Below are 18,907 nucleotides of genomic sequence, written 5' to 3' on the forward strand. Positions count from 1 at the left end.
TTCATTTCTTTTACTACAGGTAGCATGTGTTGAATCAAATTTAGATTCTCACTATATTTGAAATTTCCATGGATGGTAATATGCACTGTTAGTCTGTTTCTCATGTTAATCCTAAACTGAGATTCCTATATTGAGCGCATAGTAAAATTTCAAGTAAAAACGACCATCGTAATTAATGAAGTAAACTGGAGAATACAAAAATAGTACATTCCCCTTAAAAAAAAATAGTACATTTCACTAAAATCCAAATAAAATTATCAAGGAAAAGAAAACAAAATTTTGAGTGAGATACATATTCTGTTTCAAATGATTTTGAATGGTATGAAGCGCCAGTGCTTTGTTATATCTTGGTCTTCTTCCAAACTTGCTTAATACTACCAAGTTTTAAGTCAATAATAACTAGATTTCCCTAATAAAAGTCATCAGGTATATTGTTGAAGGTAAATCCTTTCGAATGAGCTCATCTCAGGTCATTAGAAAAACACTTAAAATCTCTAGTGAGGTCTACATGATCAAGTTGAAAAAGTCCCAGTCTCTTCATCCCTTTGAAAGAACCAGTACAAAGGCAAAGTATACCGCTCTTTGCAACTTCAAAACCAAACCCTCTACAATTTCTGTTTCCTAAAAAAACAGAGAAAAGTAAGGCAAACTGTCTCCAGTTAATACAAAATCAGAACCGCACTCATTAGCATTCTCCTAAACTTTATTGAATCTATCCTAATTAATGAGATAGAATAGAATAAAATCAGAATATAAACTATAAATATGAGTGCGTGCACCATTTGAATAAATAATGAGATAGAGTTGCTTCTTTTTCATTACATGGTAGGAGTACAGATAACCAATATCAGTAATGGTGTATTGCCATACCATTATGCTCACAAAGTAAAAACTAAAATAAAACAAGACTTGTATCTATAGCATTATTATACATGCAGAGCAATACTTTTCACTTAAAATCTAATTGTTTTTTCTTTCAAGCGGCAGAAGGCTTTCCTTATAAATCATTATCCGGCAACACAAGCCACCTTTAACACCAAGCTCTTCAATTCTCTGGGTGCTTAAATTAAACCAAACTAGCTCATTATCTTTTTTTCTGAAGAATATATCGCCCTTCTTGCCAATTCCAATAGGATACTCAATGTCAGGCAAAGGACCTACAATAAAGAGTTTGGTCCATGACTCTTTGACCCCAACTTCACCTAAAATTGATATGTGGAAAGTACCGGTCTCTGCATAATTTGAAATCCATACAATTGATCCATTTAACACGTTTAAGTGTCTAAACAATATTCTAGAATCAATATCATTATCATCCATATTTGAAGGTATGGGTGTTTTCACAAAGACCTCATTGATCAATTCAAATGACACCAAATAAACTTCATCACTTTCACTCCACCTGACACACTCCATCCATGTACACTTGAACACCCACAGCACTATTATATTGTCTAGGCATATCTATATCAACTTTTCTCCAAGAATTACTTTTTAGACAATATATCTCCCACAAGGAAGAGTGATATCCATCTTTCCATGTCTCCTCCCAATCTGCGTCGGTCATAGGAAAAAACATTACATGGCGAATTACCTTATAGTCATCTCTAACTTGGTCATAACCAAATCCATGAAGATCAATCATGGGATCCCAACATGGAGATTCAAATGCAAAGGGACTAGGAGGAGTGACTTTGAATTCACCGGTAGTTGGATTCCACAATACAACTGATGTAGGATTTCTACATGTCATATAACTATGTACACGTGAGTATATATAGGATCGTTTTCCACAGGGAGTTGCGGTATATCATAAGCGTGTTCACAATCTTTCACATTAAGGTATCATTTATAAAATGTTTGTTTGTAACACTATATCCATAGATTACAAAAGTAAAAACGAGAAGAGATCGAACTATTTCGCTTGCGGTATAAGATAACGAGCAAGCATAACAAAGAACAGCAATCTCTCGATCGATTAACAGACTCTAGCTTTATAACCAATATTATTACAATCATTTCTACAACATCCTTCGTGTCCAAAGCGACATCGTTATTTCCAAGTTAGCGTTTAAACATTCGTGTCCAAATCCCTTAAACGATAACAAAGTCGATCGGATAACTTAATCGACCGTGTCCTTTCGATTAAGTATCCGAAAGCATTAAAATCTTGATTAAAAGTAATTATCAAAGGTTTACAAACTTGTCAAGAGTGATATAACATAAGATAGATTGTTATTCTAGTTCTAGATTCAAGAGTTCGTGTCCAAATCATCTTGAATCTCTTTGAAAGCATTAAAAGCAAGAATAACAACAATATTGAATCATTAAGCTAGAACCTTATATATTAAAAGATCAAAAGATTACATAATAGCTTGATTGTTACCTCAATACTACAAAGAAGGTGATAGTTACACATAGACATGTAAACTAATGCAAGGAATGAAGGAAAGATGAAGATTCCATGCCAAGATCCTTGACGTCTCAATGAATCTAGGGTTGAATCTACTCCTTAATCACTTGCTTTGTGTTTCTCTCTATGAAATAGCTCTAACCTCTCTCTAGAAATGTATAAAATGTTTCAATGGAATAGTGAATGACCCAAAAGAGAGGTAAGAATGCTATTTAAATGGCTCGTGTTTACGTACCTACGCCAATAGCGCAAGATACGCTAATAGCGTGGTAAGTCGGCCTATAATCCGGCCAATGGGCTTGAGCCACGTTGGCCTTGCCCCGCTTCTACGCTTCAGCTACGCTAATAGCGTGGTCCTTCCGGAGCTTCTACGCTTATAGCGTACCCCACGCTAATAGCGTGTTTCTTCATGACAGCCTACGCTCCAGGTGCGCCAATGGCGTAGCTCTCGAGAGCTTGTACGCTAATAGCTCGGTATACGCTAATAGCGTATTCTTCAGAGTGATCCGGATCCACGCCCTGTGTGCGCCAATGGCGTGCCTCTCTCGGACTTGGGCATTTCCTCATCACGCTAATAGCGTAGGACACGCTAATGGCGTATGAAATTGAATTTTGACGTTTCTTGCTCCTTGCTTGTATTTTCCCGCACAAAAAGGGTGGAATAAGGCTCAAAAGCATAAATGACATATTTACACAATAATTGGAGTTTTCCATAGAGAATCTTGCAAAACAAGTCACTAAAATGCCTAAACTCCTATATGAAATATATCACTTTTAAACACTTATCAACAACTCTCCCTAATTCTTCAATGCAATGAATGCCCCCAATTCTCCCAGCGTCTTCAATACAAAGAATACCATTAACACTAGCACAACCATAAATATTAAAATCAAATTGCTCTTCATACGGATTTGGCCAATCTAATGTGACCCTATTCTTGAACCTCTCCCCGAAAAGAGAATACAACACGTATTCATCATGCAAGAGGAGAGATGTATCATTGTAAAAAGAATGATTCTTAGATAAGAAATTTCTTCGGAACATGTCCATGAAATAAGGGTTTTCAAACAAGAGAGACAATGATTTGCGCACACAACAAAATCGAAACAAAGATTTGAGAGGTAATTTAGACAGAATGACGAAGGCAACATCATCATATATGTGATTGCTAACCTTTACTGTCGCTGAAGCAAATGATATCTCCATCTTGAAGGAGTTGAGAGAAGCTGCGCTCAAGCTCGTTGCTGTCGTTGTGGAAAACTCTTTGTAGCAAATGAATTGGATTTATTAGATTTTAAAAGTCATCGAAAATCAATTGTATTTGTAGTTTTTTTTTTTTTTTGTGTGGAAAGAATGGTATTTGCAGGATTGTTAACGATATTAGTGCCACATATAAACACACATAAACTCACAAAATAACTAGAGAACACAGGAGAGAATTTATTTTGATCACTATATTTTCATTCACTTAACTTGATACAGTATGATACAAACATGTGCCTTTTATAGGCTTCTAAACTTAATACATAAGCAAGGCAATTCTTACATGCTAAGTAAATGGCGGTGTTTTTTTTTTTTTTTTTTTGAGACAAGTAAATGGCTGTGCTGCATGGCAGTGTTACACTAGACTTACTTTACTCTTAATCAGGAAAAAGATGGGTACTCATATATCCGTCTTTCGTTTTTTTTATTGCGCTAACGTTTGAAAATTATAAACCGTGTTTTTTAATGAAATTTTGAGTTTGATTAAAAGTAAAATTATAAATGCTTTTTTGCTTTCAAATTATAACAAATCAAACTAACCATGATTTTCTATTTCAATTCTTTAAAAAAATGATTTTCTATTTCAACGACACCAACAATATAACAAAAATATAATCTAAATTCTTATTTTTATAATAACGGCAGTAACAATCTTTATTATAGAAAAAGTTGTTTAAGGATATAATTGGGATAATGAAAAAGTAAGTATAGATATATTCATTTAGTTGTTACACTTTTTAAAGGATAAAGAAAAAAATTGGATATATATATATATATATATATATATTCATATCGTAATTGTTACACTTTTATTTTAATATTTGAATTTAATCTTATCTATTTGTGTCTTTCAAAAAAAATTCTTATCTTTTTGTTACATTGTTATTTGTATTGAAATTTGGGGGTAATTTTGGAAAGAGAAAAAGTTAACCAAAAAGAGCCGAAACATGTTATTTACATTATATATAGTATAGATGACTAAGCAAAAGACTCGATGACAAAGTAACTTAATAACTAAGTAAATCTAATCTTATCTCATAAGCATAATGCTTAATACTCTATTCGTTTCAAAATACATGTCGATGTCAACTATTTTACACATGACAATGCATAACTTTAAATGTTAATATCTTTAATTATCTAAAGTAAAAAATTATAAAAATTTAATATTTTGAAATATTTGTCGAAACAAATCAAACAATATCTTAAATGTTAACATTTGTATTTATATATTAGTTAAAAACTAGGGTCAAAAGTAAGTCATGTGAACAGTTCACATTGCAAAAAAGCAAAATGTATTTTGAAACGGAGAGAGTAGCTAAGTAATAAAGAAAGTCAAATTTTGCAACACAAGTGGAAATCTTATCTCTTCATTAGGGGAACATGTATTTCTTTCTTAGCTTGATTTAATTGTCTAACACTGCCTCCCTTAAATCAAGCTTCCAAATTTGTCATTCCAAGCATCTTCATCAACTTGTAAAATAACTCTATCGATAGAGGCTTTGTAAAAATATAAGTAATTTGTTCTTCGGTGAGACAATATTCGATCACCACTTTTTCTCATCAATTAGTTCTCGAATCTCGTGAAATCGAATATCAATATGCTTTGACTATCCATGAAAAACTGGATTTTTGCTTAGTGCAATTACTAACTAGTTATCACAATATATCTCCGTAGGAGTATTCGCTTCGATGCATCACTTCTAAAATTCTTCTCAGCCATACTGTTTGAGTAGCACAACTGGTTGTTGCTATATATTCTGCTCAGCTGTGGAAAGAGCGACCACAAGTTGTTTCTTTGAAGACCATGATATTGCACATGGTGCCCAGATGAAACGCGTATCCCGACGTGCTTTTTCTTGTTTCTATATCTCTGTTCAATCACTATCTATATATCCAACAAGCTCCACATCACTATTATTACTATAGAAAATTCCATCGGTCATAGTACCTTTGATATAACGAAGAATCCTCTAACCTCCTTGCAAGTGACTAACACGCGGTTCCCCCATGTATTTGCTAAGTAAACCAACTCCATACACTATATATGGCCTTGTTGCAACCAAATATCTCAAAAATTCAATCAAACTTTTATAATGAGTTGAGTCTACCCTTTTACCATCACTTTCTCTTGTCGGCTTCAACTTTTCTTCATCCCGCATGGAAATCGGATTTGAATACTCCATCTTGAATTTCTTCAAAATATCACTTGCATTCTTCCTCTCGAAAAATAAAAATTTCATCATTTTGTTGAACGACCTCATAACCTCCCCGAATTACCGCAATCATCTTTGAATTATTCCCAAAGGAAAATCAGATCATCGGCATAAAGGCACACAATAAGAACATCTTCATGATCAATGAATTTGATATAGAGCGTGTGCTAAAACGAACATCTACGAAAACCATTGAATGAAATAAGAATCAATCTTTTTGTACCACGCTCTTGGCGTCTCGCTTCAAGCCATACAATACTTTCTTCAATCTATAAACTTTATCTTTCTTTCCTCCGACTACATATCCCGCAGGTTGCTCAACATACACTTCTTTTAAAGTACCGTTAAGAAATGCGGACTTAACATCCATTTGATGTATTTTTCAATTATTTTGAGCCGAGTGAAATAAACATGCGAATTTTATCTAATCTCGCAACGGGAGCAAATACCTCAAAATAATCAATACTTGGTTTTTGTTTGTAGCCTTTAGCCACCGATCTTAGTTTATAGCGATCAATTTCTTTATATGCACTCTCAAAGAACGTAGTTGCTTATTGTGGAGGATTACCGGTTGCTCTTGAAGTCCTTGATTCTTCTTTATATAAGAGGACAGAAGAAGAATGGATGAGTGTACTGTCAAAAATAAAGAGAATTCCCAATGATCAAGTGCAAGAGAAACTGAAATAAGCTATGATGGTTTAAAGGATGATATGGCAAAGGATAGATTTTTTGACATATGTTGTTTCTTTATCAGCAAGGACGAGTTGAGGTTCAAAAGATATTAAATGGTTCTGGACTTTATGTAGGTATTGGAATAACTTTCCTCGCAGAGCGAAGGCTTGTAAAAATTGAAAAGAATAACAAGCTTAGAATGCATGATTTAATAAGAGACATGGGAAGAGAAATTGTTCGTGAAAGTTCAACGAAAGAGCTTGGTAAACGAAGTAGATTGTGGTATCGTGAGGATGTTCACGATGTTTTGAAAAATATAAACTTTTCATCATTGAATCTTTGTCTGTTTATTTCTGAATTGTTCTGCTCTTATAAGTGTACTTCAGCTGCACTTTTGATCATTGAATCTCAGTCATGACTCATGCTCATTACAAGTGTGTGTAAGTTGCACCCTGGCAAGTTGATGTATTATTTTATTGCAAGCAAACAAAGAAGGTTTATCCATACTCTTCTCTGTTCTCTTTTCCCTTCAAATGCAGGGAACAGAAATTGTAGAGGGATTGGTTTTGGAGGTGCAAAGAACCAGTAGGGATTTTTTGAGTACTGATACTTTCAAGGAGATGAAGAAACTGAGACTTTTACAACTTGATCATGCTGTCCTCACAGGAGACTATCTATCACTATCTTTCCAAAGAACTGAGATGGATTCATTGGCAAGGATGTACCTTCAACTATATGCCCGATGACTTTTATCTGGGAAATCCCGTTGTTATTGTCGTAAAATACAGCAGTATCAAACAAGTGTGGAAGGAAACCAAGGTATCATATTTTCTTTTCACACTCAAAGTTGATGGCAGTAGTATTTGTTCCCACCTCGCTAATTTTTCTTTGAAACATTTATCTTCTTGCAGTTATTGGATAAACTAAAAATTCTCAATGTCAGTCATTCTAGATACTAGGAAAACACCCCTGATTTTTCAAAATTACCGAATCTAGAAAAACTTATTATGATTTATGATGAATTCTCCATGTTTGTATGAGGTACACCGGTCCATTGGAGACCTTAGGAATCTACTTCTGTTGAATTTCAAGGACTGTACAAGTCTTACCAATCTCCCAAGGGAGATCTATCAATGGAAAACTTGGAAAACTCTTATACTTTCTGGTTGTTCAAAGATTAACAAGTTGGAAGAAGACATAGTGCAGATGGAATCCTTGACAACACTGATTGCCAAAAATACATCTATAAAAGAAGTTCCCTATTCAATACTAAGACTGAAAAGCATTGGATATATATCCTTGTGTGTATATGAAGGATTATCACGTGATGTTTTTCCTTCTCTCATTTGGTCTTGGAAGTCACCAACGGTAAATTCCCTACACCATATTTCTCCATTTGGAGGCATGTCATTGTCTTTAGTGTCCTTGGATGCAGAGAGTAATAATATGGGATATCGATCATCAGTGCTTACGAGTCTCTCAAAACTTAGAAGTGTTTGGGTTCAATGCCACTCAGAGATTCAACTAACTCAAGAATTAAGAAAATTTGTTGATGATCTATATGATGTAAAGTTTACCGAGTTGAAAACAACATCACATGGACCACAAATCTCAAATCTTTCTTTGAGATCACTTTTGATTGGAATGGGGAGTTTCCAACTTGTCATCGACACTCTTGGCAAGAACATATCACAGGTTCTTTCTCTATCTCCTTACTTTATTATTATTAATTAAGAGAACATGGAACAATTTTCCATTTGCATTTTTTACTTAAAAGCCAAAAATCCCTAAGTTTAGACTTGTGACATAGAAATGAGATGAAGTATTTTTTATACTTACATGATATATCAGTTCCTTTTTCAGTTTTTCTACATTCTATCTTCTTTCTTCATTCATACCTTTTTCCAGACTATGGCTGTTTTCTTTTCAGATAGCTTCCTAGTTTATCTTCATCTTATACCGAGCTGTTATTTCTTAAACATATTTACCTTTTAGAATTTTGATTGACACTCACAAAAAGTCCAGTTTAATAGCATAATAATTAGTTAATTACATAATTAACTAATCAGGTGCTCATGATACATGGATTGACAACTAATTGTTCTAGTAACTTTGGTGTTCCTAGTGACAATTATCCTTCTTGGTTAGCCTATCTCTTGGTTAGCCTATAAAGGTGAAGGAACTTCTGTACTTTTTCAAGTTCCTGAGGATAGTAATTGTTGCATGAAAGGAATAATCTTATGTGTTGTTTATTCATCAACATCTGAAAATATGGGAGCTGAATGTCTTATCGGTGTCTTGATTATTAATTACACAAAGTGCACCATCAAGATATACAAGCGAGACACGGTTATGTCTTTTAATGATGAAGATTGGAAAGGTTTAACATCAAATCTAGAGACTGGTGACAGCGTGGAGAATTTTGTAGCTTTTGGGCGTGGATTGATTGTTAAGGTCACAGGCTCACAGCTGCATATCTAATATATGGCCATGCAGTAACTATGGAAACTGAGCCATCATTTAACATGAAAATGGAGCCATCACAGGAAAGATAACTTGCAGCCGTCGCCTGAACCAAACTTGCAGCCATCGCCGAATGTGAAAATGGAACCATCTCGGAAGTCAAATAAAGACATCTTTACAGGACTTTCAAGGAGAACAAGACAATATTTGTGCTTGAACTGAAGTAGTTGTCCTATTATGGTATTCCTTTGGTGTATGTGTTTTGCATCATTTTTCAGAGAATGAGGACTAATTGTAGAGGGAAATTCATGTTGTTATTGTTTGTTTCAATTAATTTCGTTCTGAAACTCTTGTTAAAAGTTCCTTTCTCTTTGTTTCAGACCTCATCATTGCTTGATTTGGTGTTACTTCTCTGTTAGTATTTTTTGGTAATATTCAAATACCACACCCCGTTATTAACAGTCTTAGTTATAAAATGTGCAATATTAATGACTTGAAATGCATTTGGCCAAGATCCACTAATTTTACATTTCATTGGTAAAACAAAACACTGTTTATGGTATATACATCACTGAAAAAATCGTTTCAAACACAAGAAGTATTTCTCTTAAAATTTCGTTTTCTTTTATCTTCTTCTTTTGATAGTTTTAGTGTATACATCACTGGAATAATACTGTGCAGTTTTGGTCCACCTTTTTTTATAATGAAAATGATACTACTTTTTAATTCCCAGTTTACCATTTTTTGTACTTGTATTACCGATTTAGTTGTGCTAAAAGAAAATTTTCTAGGCAACATTGCTTTTTCATTTGCACATTCACAGTAGAATTCCAAGTGCTACCCGTACACGGTCCATGACAAATTTTAGCCACAAGTAATAATAACAAAAAATTGAAAAATAAGAACAATTTGTAGAAGGATAGAAACACACTTTCAGAATCAAGAACCCAATTCACCAAAGAAGCACATACATACCCAAATAGTTGAGATTCTGTGTCAGATTGCACCCAAGTATTGGTAGGAGATGATGATGATGATGATGATGTCGGTGATGATGACATGCTCCAAAATGAGTGAACACATGACATGGGATTCTTTGTGGAAGACATTCAAGACCAAAGGAGAGAAGAAAATCAGGATCCTGGAATTAATCAAATGAATGCCCAAGCATTGTCCATCCTCCCTAGTCTCTCCCTGACAAATATTACAAACACATACAAGGGATTCTATATTAGGACAATAGGCGTGCCCAATCAAAAATTACTGAGATCTCATTTCTGGTTCAAGCACAAACATTCTCCCACTCTCTTTGCAAGTCTTGTAAAGATTTTTCTATTTGTCTTCGGTAATGGTTCATTCCTGACAACAAGTGATGTTTCCACTTCGGTAATCGATGGTTCAATTTCCATAGCAGTTAACTGATCATATATTAGATAGACAGAAGTCTCCTTAACAGTCAATCCATGCCCAATAGCTACAAAAATCTCCACATTGTCACCAACTCCTAAATTTGATACTACACCTTGCCAATCTTCATCATTAAACGACATTATTGTGTCTTGCTTGTAAATATGGATAGTGAATTTTGTGTGATTAATGATAAAGACACTAATGAGGCATTCAGTTGCTAGGTTTTCATGTATTGATGAATAAAGAACACATAAAGTTATTCCCTTCAAGCAATAATCACTATCCTCAGGCACTTGAAAACATACCGAAGGTCCTTCACATGTATTGGCTAACCGAGAAGGATAATTGTCACCCGGAAGGAAAGAAGCACATGAATCATTAGTTGACAATCCCTGTATCATGAACATATGCTTAGTTGTATATGTAGTTCTAATTATACTATGGAAATGGACATTTTTGTGTCATTTACAGTGTCAAAATAGTTTATTACGCACAAAAATGTATACAAGGAAACTGATCCAACTAAACCAGGCAAAATAGTTCCTTTCTGCTTGTCTACAAGTTAGTCTCTACGGTCCTATGATCTTATCATTCTATACGAATGATTTTCTGTAACATGTTCTACTGGCACATTACTGCTACTTTTATTAGCTTCTTTGAGGATTGTCTTAATATATAAAGCATTAGGAATGATATCGTAAATCACTTAAGAAGAACCAATATTTAATTCACATCAACAATAATATATTTTATTATTCTGATATCTAAAGGACATTAACCAGTATATATAACTCCGACAATTTATTCAACAATTATTCAAGTATAGACATTAAACAAATAAACGTAAGAGATAAAGTAAAAGAAAAAACGATAAATAAACGAGAAAAAAAAAGGATGTAATTATCTCAAAATTAACTTCACTTCTATGTTGCACATGACCCCTAGCATTTATATTAGTTTCTCTGATAGATACAATGAATAAATTTCATTTCTCTTTCAGAAACTTTTACACTACCATTTAATGAAAAAAAGAAAACCATTTAAAGGGTCTTGCTAACGAGTGCCCCGAGGGCACTCTTTAAGGATTCTAAAATGAGAAATTATTCTTTAAGAAAATCAAATATTTCAATTTCCAGTGTATTGATTACACATATAAAGCCTTTAAAGAGTGCCTGAGGCACTCGTTAGCACTTCCCAATAATAAATATAAGTAAAAGCGAAAGGACATAGAAGGAACCTGTGATAAGCTCTTCCCAAGAGTGTCATAGGAACTTCCCATTCCAATCACAAGTGATCTCAAGGGAAGATTTGATATTTGTGGTCCATGTGATGCTGTTTCCAACTCAATAAAATTCACATCATGTAGATCATCAACAAAATTTTTAAATTCTTGAGTTAGTTGAATCTCTGAGTTGAACTGAACCAGAACACATCTAAGTTTTGAAAGGATGGCAAGCCTCGGTGATTGATAGCCCATACTATTACTCTCAACTACATTCAAGGAAACTAGAGATAATGAGTTGCCTCTAAATGGAGAAACACGAGGCAAGGAATTTCTGGTTGGTAACATCCAAGACCAAATGAGAGAAGGAAAAACATCACGTGATAATCCTTCATATCCACAAAGCGATATATATCCAATACTTTTTGATCTTACTATCCAAAAGGGCACTTGTTTGACCCCAGTATTCGCTGCAATTAGAGTTGTCAAGGATTCCATTTGCAATATATTTTCTTCCAATTTGTCAATCTTTGAACAACCAGAAAGGATGAGACTTTTCACTGATCTCAATTGATAGATCTCTTTTGGGAGATTGGCAAGAGTTGTACAGTCCCTCAAATTTATCATAAGAATATTCTTGAGATCTCCAATGGTCGAGTGTACTTCGGACAAACTTGGACAATCCCTCATAATGAGTTTTTCTAGATTTGGTAATTTTGAAAAGTCAGGGGTGCTTTTCAAATACTTGGAATGACTGAGATTGAGAACTTTTAGCTTCTCCAACATCTACATGAAAATAATTGTTTAAAACAAAAGTAAGAGAAGAAAATGGGAAATGAAAAGGTGGCAGCATATTATAAAGTCTTCAACCTTTGAGTTTTGAAATAAAATGTTATTATACCTTGGTCACCTGCCAAACTTGTTTAACATTGCTATATTTTAGTTCGAAAACAACTAGATTTCCTTGATCGAAGTCATTGGGTATAAATTTGAGGGTAGATCGTTGCCAATCAACCCATCTCAGTTGTTTGGAAAGTAACCCATAATCTCCGATGAGGTGAACACCATCAAGTTTTAAAAGCCTCAGTTTTTTCATCTCCTGGAAAGTATTAGTACCAAAGCTAATTCTACCTGTTCTTTGCCACTTCAAAATCAATCCCTCAACAGTTTCCGTTCCCTGCGTGTGGGATAAAAAAAGTTGAGAAAGGTAAGGCAAAATGTTTATCATTGGTCTTGCTTGCTAGAAAGCCATGTCGCACGAACACTTCATATTAAGTGTATGTCTTGTATCCGACACACGCCGGTGTCCGACAATACCGATAAATGTGTTTGTATAATTCGAATATTCCTTTTTCCTCAATTTATTACCATTTAGGACGTGTTAGTGTAATACATAGTAGGATATAACTGCAAAGGTGCAGCAACCTAGGCACATTTGTAATGAACATGACAATGCAAATCATGCATCCAAATAATTTCAACCAACAGTTATGGAGAGAAAAACTAGTCCATAAACAAAAAGACCAAAGAGTCTTATGATCTTGATAAAATTACAGAGGATGCGCAAAAGTTCTTACAGTATTTTTTGACAAGACATCCAGCACGTCCTCATGAAACATCAATCGACTATGCTTTGCAGGCTCTTTTGCTGAACTTTCGCCAATGATTGCTCTTCCCATGTCTCGTAGTAAATCATGCATTCGGAGCTTGTTATTCTTTTCAACTTTTACGAGGCTGCGCTCTATGAGAACAGCTATTCCAATATCAGCATGAAGTCCACAACCATTAAGTATCTCTGTAACATCAGCTCTGTTCTTTCCAATGAAGAAACAACATATGTCAGGAAATATATCCTTTAATGTATGATCTTCTAAACCATCATAGCTGATTCTCAGTTTCTGTTGCACTTGATCATTGGGAATTTTCTTTAATTTTGATAGTGCACTTCTCCACTCCGGTTTCGTCCTCTCGGATAAGTAAGATCCAAGTACTTCAAGAGCTAATGGTAATCCTCCGCAATACGCAACTACATTTCTAGAGAGTTCAATAAAACCTTTCATAGGACTTGGTTGCCTGAAAGCATGCCAGCTGAAAAGCTCAAGGGACTGGTTTTTGTCCATTTCCATCATTGTGAAGACGTAGTCAACTTTAAGTGAATTGAGTAGGCGTACATCCCTAGTTGTAATAACCAATACACTTCCTGAACCAAACAACTTAGAATTTCCACACAGGGCTTTTAACTGCTCAAATTTGGTGACATCATCGAGTACGATGAAAGCTTTATGCCCCTGGAGTCTTGTCCCGATCTTAGTTATCCCTGATGCAATGCTATGAATCTCTTGTTTGATTTTCAGGAGATCTGAAAGAAGTTGTTGTTGTAAATGAATAATCCCTTTACTATTATTATCACAAACTTCACGAATACTTTCAACGAAACTTGTTCTTCCCTCAAATTTACGATGAATTTGATTGTAGATAGCTTTGGCCGTGGTTGTTTTCCCTGATCCACCCATTCCCCATATCCCTATCATACAGACTTTGCTTGATTGATCATCAATAAACTCGGTAATCTGTTGCACATGGGATTCCAATCCAATTGGATATTTGGTAATAGACAGCAATGAGATATCTAGTTTTCTCAAAATGGCCTCAACAAGTTTCTTTATCATTTCACCTTCATTCCTACGGTAAAAATAGTAGTTATAAAGAAAAAATAATGAACATAAATAATGAAATTATCACATTATAATCTCGAATTAGTATTGATTACCTGAAATTGGTGACATCCCAGCCGGATAGATTTGCAATATCGGTAAGTGCCCTCTTCCACTTGGACAACATGTATTTTCTTTCTCTTGCAGCGTGTTTCAAGGCTTTTCCAAATTCACCCTTCTGCTTACGGACATTCGAAGGGTCAACACCGTAAAATATGGGTATAACAACCTGACCATAAGTTTTGCGGCATCCCATGATGTTTACCAGTTCGTTAAGACACCAACTAGATTCTGCATAGTTGGGTGAGAGAACAACAATGGATATCTTAGACCCTTCTATTGCTCTCTCTAGTGCTAGCTCAAGCATTTCTCCACTTCTAAGGTTCTCGTCATCAAAAAAAGTGTTGATTCCGGCATTTGTGAGTGCAGCATAGAGATGAGAAACAAAGTTGTCACGAGTATCCCCTCCTCTAAAACTTATGAACACGTCGTAGAGCCATGTATGATCAGAGGAGGAAGACATTATTGTTTCGATCAATTTCAATCAAGTCAACGATATACTACAAAACAAAGCACGATTGCAGAACGAAGTTGTTGTAATAGTAATGAGATGCTATGTTTTGCTTGTGTACTGTGGCTTACATTTTGTACTGATGTCATGCTCTTTTTTTTTTTTTGTTCCAATTTATAATAAAAGTAAAAACACGTGGTACAATCTCAAGCATGTGATCAATTGGATGAGCGAGTGAAAGTTAAAAGGCAGTGTGATATTTTATTTGATACGCTGCCTTTTAACTTTCATTGCTCATCTAATTGATCACATGCTTGAGATTGTACCACGTGTTTTTACTTTTATTATAAGGGTGGGAATAGGCCGGACTGAGCCGGATTTTGCTTAAAAAGGTCAGGATTAGTTGAAAAAATTAAAACCTAAGTTTGACCTATTAGCTTGTGAAATGTTTTATTTTAAGTCTAACTTAACCTTTTTAAAAGTACAGTCTTGCCTATTAACCTATATAAAAGTCTAATTTATACTAAAAAATTTAAATAGAATATTTGACCTATTTATTAAAAGGCTAATAAACATATATTTCTTAAAAGACTAATAAGTCAATAAAATTTTGTAAAAAATGTACATCCATTTTTTTCCCACTTTATAAGCATATAGTGCATGTATATCCAATAAAATTTTGTAGATCTTGTACATCCATTTTGTAGAGGTTAATAAGCGTGCATTGCATAGATTTAACCTTATTGCCTTTTATTTTTGTTGCTAATAGGGTTCCTTACTTTGTAATTTAGAATAAGATGAGAATGACAATAGTAAGAAATTAAGAAGGTAATACCCAAAAGTACATGTACTCATTGAAATTGAATTAAGAGAGTAATATCAATAGTTTTGTAGCTTATTGGAAATCCCAAATTGCAAAAAAATAAATAATTCGTGGTATTGAAAATTTGAAGGAACCAAAAATTTATTAATATAATGTGGTATATGTGATTACACATATATGGGTCGGCCTAATAGGTGTAGTAGACTTTTGTATAAGCCTTAACTTGACCTATTTAATAAACGAGTTAGGCTGATGCGGACTTTAAGTAGATTAGGTCATTGGCCTCGACGAATGGTTTGACCTATTCCTAAACATATTTCCATCCTTTGGCATCATTTAAAAAAAGAAAAGGAAATAAATTTTTGAGGTGGGACCCTCGCTCAAAACCATTTCGCGTAGGCATGGCAATGGGGAAGGGTGGGGACGGATTTTACATTCCCGTCCACGTACCCTACTCATATATACTTACATGTTACCCTACCCATATCCAGCCGAGGATGAGAAATCGAATCTCATCCTCGTCCCCGCCAGTTCGGGTATCCCCGACTCATCCCCATCCCCGCAAAGTGGATAATTTTTTTTAAATAAAAATAAAAGTATTTTTCAGCCTTGAACGCAATGTTGTAATGCATTATCCAGCAAAGAGATTGAAGATGAAGTGGATATTAGTTATAGGTTTGTTTGTGTTTTGATGATGTCCATTAGCTAGGTTTATTTGATGATGTTTTTATGATTGATTAATTCTATCTTAGAAACTTGTTAAATCACCTAGTAATCCTTGTCTTATTGTGTCATGTGATCCCTAGATATCATGTGTGTTATTGTGTATAAAAACTTTCTTTTTAGGGTCAAAATCCTTCCTTGAGATGCTTGATTCGATTCATGGTTCATTGATTCGTATCAAGCATTCTTCCGACCTTTTTCCTTGTGTCTCACATTTTTTGATTCGATTTAAGATTTCATGAACCGTATCAACGGTGAATTGATTCAAACTATCTTGAATCGTATCATTAGATTTGTCTAGATCTTTTTTTCTTCTTTTTCTTGTGTGAACCGATTCGGACTTTGATGATTCATGTCAATTTTCATCCGGGTGGTGAATCGATTCATACAATGATTGATTTGTATTAATCTTCATAAATCCAGATACTGACCATTTACACATGTTTGATACAAATTATATTTTTTCTAAATCAATTCACAATGTTGATTTTGCCAAAAATATTTCACTTGCCACTCATTCCTATATATATATTAAAACTCTCATAACTCACAAACCATTGAATCATTTCCATATATTCTATCTCGAGTCTCCAAACCTCGTTGTCCATTTGTTCTTGAGATTAAACACCTTTTCTAAGAATCATTGTGGTCTTTTGAGTCATAGATTGCTAGAGAGCTATAGGGATTGTAAGTTGATTGCTTTCAAGGATATTGATTGGGAATCAAGGATCTAAAGTTAATTGAGTAATTTCATTCCACCTCCAAGGGTATTGGGGTTCTTTCTAAAGTTCTTGTGTTCAAGGGGATCCAATTACCGGACGGAGCATCGAAGATTTCGAGTGAAGAGCTTCAAGGGTTGCACGGGTGACCGAGGATTCGAAGACATCAAGAATCACCAATTTCAAAGGGTATTTGAAGATTGAGGGAGTGGTTGCATAGGAATTGAAGAACTAGGGTAGTTTCAAGGAAATCTTGTAATCGCATTGTAATCAAACATTCATATTTTAGTGCAAGTCCTTGGTACGGTTTCCATCAAGAAGAGAAGACGTAACCCGAAGCGAGGATGAGATGGTGAACTACTATAAATCTCAGTGTCATTTCTCTTCCCTATCCTCTTTAATTTTGATTAATTGTGTATATGATTGCTTGATAAATTGTTAGAATAGAAATTGAATGTGATCTAGGTTTATCTTGTTAAACTTGACTTAATTAATTGAATTAGGTTTTATTTTACTTCACATAGATCACATTTGGTTTCAATTTATTGTCAATTTATCAAACATATATACCTTATGTTCATTAGTATAATTGTTTAATTGCTCTTCGGTTTGGTTTGAGATTTGTCTTGATTTATACCTTGTGTGAGAATTATCAATATTAGATTGTATTAAGATTTGACTTTGAATCTCTCAATTCCTAGTGAATCTTATTAATTGCACATAGTCTTATTACTTTTGTCATTACTATTTAATCAATCATAAATCCAATACGTCATCAATTGCTTTCAAAAATCGCTTTCGCTAAATACTCGATAAACTTCTAAAATGTTATTCACCCCACTCTAGCGCGCCATATAGACCAACAGAGATGATGACGATCGATGGCTATGTTGATTGAGAAGAGAGTGACCAAGAGTGTGAGATATGAAAAAATAAAAGAGAGAACTATGATAAATGAGTGTCATCTGAATGACCGAGACTTTGACCGTATAAGTGAAATGATTCGGGGTTCGAGTTTCGTAACACCCCGTTTTCCCAACATAAAAATTTCATAATAAATTATCGAGTAATTCATATAAACGGAATGCTACATCTCTTTATCATAAAATCTTAACAAAATAGATAATAATTTATCCTTCAAAAATTCATCAACATAACATTTAAAAACTTCGCGGCGGATTTAGTTTAACAATAGAAATAGTCTTGGCACGCAGGTCTCATCATAAAAGTCTCATAAATCTTAGTTCAATAATAATTCTTAAACTTCAAAAGCAATACGTAAAGGAACAGAAAATAGTATCAAAATCCCCAACCCGTTACGTATCGAGCACCTAAGGACACGGTGAGAGATAGTCACCCACGACCGCGCCTAATCTTGATTACCCGCAAGTTACCCATACGAAGAGCAACATTTTCAAGCATAAGGGGTGAGATTTCTCAAACAATAATATTAAGCTTATAAATCATAAATTACATTTAACAACTTAAATATCATCACATATCTTAACAATAATCATGTAACATCATAGGATTATCTAACCATAGCATTATTGATGACATGCCGTCATTACATAATTTTTAGGACTTATTGTGACATTTTGATAGAGTTCTCATGCAACTTATACCGTTTCCGGAGTGCAAAAAGCTGAAATATTGAAGTTCTGTCGAAGCAAATCGCGCCACGCCAATTTCAAGCCTTGCCGCGATTTAAGAAGCAAAATTACAACATCTCTGTTTGAAGGGAATCGCGGCACGCC

The 18,907-nt window shown here is 34.4% G+C and overlaps 2 protein-coding genes and 2 pseudogenes across 2 annotated transcripts; 2 read left to right on the forward strand and 2 right to left on the reverse strand.

The window, feature by feature from the left end:
- Positions 1 to 823: 823 nt before the first annotated feature.
- Positions 824 to 3,751, reverse strand: LOC146896659 (F-box protein CPR1-like; annotated as a pseudogene).
- Positions 3,752 to 7,481: 3,730 nt separating this feature from the next.
- On the forward strand, positions 7,482 to 8,428 carry LOC146896660 (TMV resistance protein N-like). Its single transcript, XM_085737393.1, has one exon. It carries the CDS (start codon positions 7,580 to 7,582, stop codon positions 8,297 to 8,299), a length of 720 nt encoding a protein of 239 aa, XP_085593519.1. The 5' UTR covers positions 7,482 to 7,579; the 3' UTR covers positions 8,300 to 8,428.
- A 212-nt stretch (positions 8,429 to 8,640) lies between these two features.
- LOC146896661 (uncharacterized) lies at positions 8,641 to 9,345 on the forward strand (annotated as a pseudogene).
- Positions 9,346 to 9,811: 466 nt separating this feature from the next.
- Positions 9,812 to 15,004, reverse strand: LOC146896662 (disease resistance protein RPV1-like). Its single transcript, XM_085737389.1, has 5 exons — positions 14,431 to 15,004; positions 13,238 to 14,342; positions 12,562 to 12,837; positions 11,676 to 12,446; positions 9,812 to 10,830 (listed from the first exon to the last, which is right to left on the reverse strand). The coding sequence occupies exons 1-5, from the start codon at positions 14,895 to 14,897 to the stop codon at positions 10,300 to 10,302; spliced, it is 3,150 nt and encodes a 1,049-aa protein (XP_085593515.1). The 5' UTR covers positions 14,898 to 15,004; the 3' UTR covers positions 9,812 to 10,299.
- Positions 15,005 to 18,907: the final 3,903 nt, after the last annotated feature.

This window comes from Medicago sativa, chromosome 8 (genome assembly GCF_051527215.1).
Source record: "Medicago sativa cultivar Bolivia chromosome 8, Bolivia_mono, whole genome shotgun sequence".
Taxonomy (NCBI): domain Eukaryota; kingdom Viridiplantae; phylum Streptophyta; class Magnoliopsida; order Fabales; family Fabaceae; genus Medicago; species Medicago sativa.

Coding starts and splice junctions, on each gene's coding strand:
- LOC146896662 (XM_085737389.1), bottom strand. CDS start 14,897: ATGTCTTCCTCCTCTGATCATACATGGCTCTACGACGTGTTCATAAGT. Junction 14,343..14,430: donor TGGGATGTCACCAATTTCAG/GTAATCAATACT, acceptor TTTTTACCGTAG/GAATGAAGGTGAAATGATAA. Junction 12,447..12,561: donor AAGTTTGGCAGGTGACCAAG/GTATAATAACAT, acceptor ATTTTCATGTAG/ATGTTGGAGAAGCTAAAAGT.
- LOC146896660 (XM_085737393.1), top strand. CDS start 7,580: ATGATGAATTCTCCATGTTTGTATGAGGTACACCGGTCCATTGGAGAC.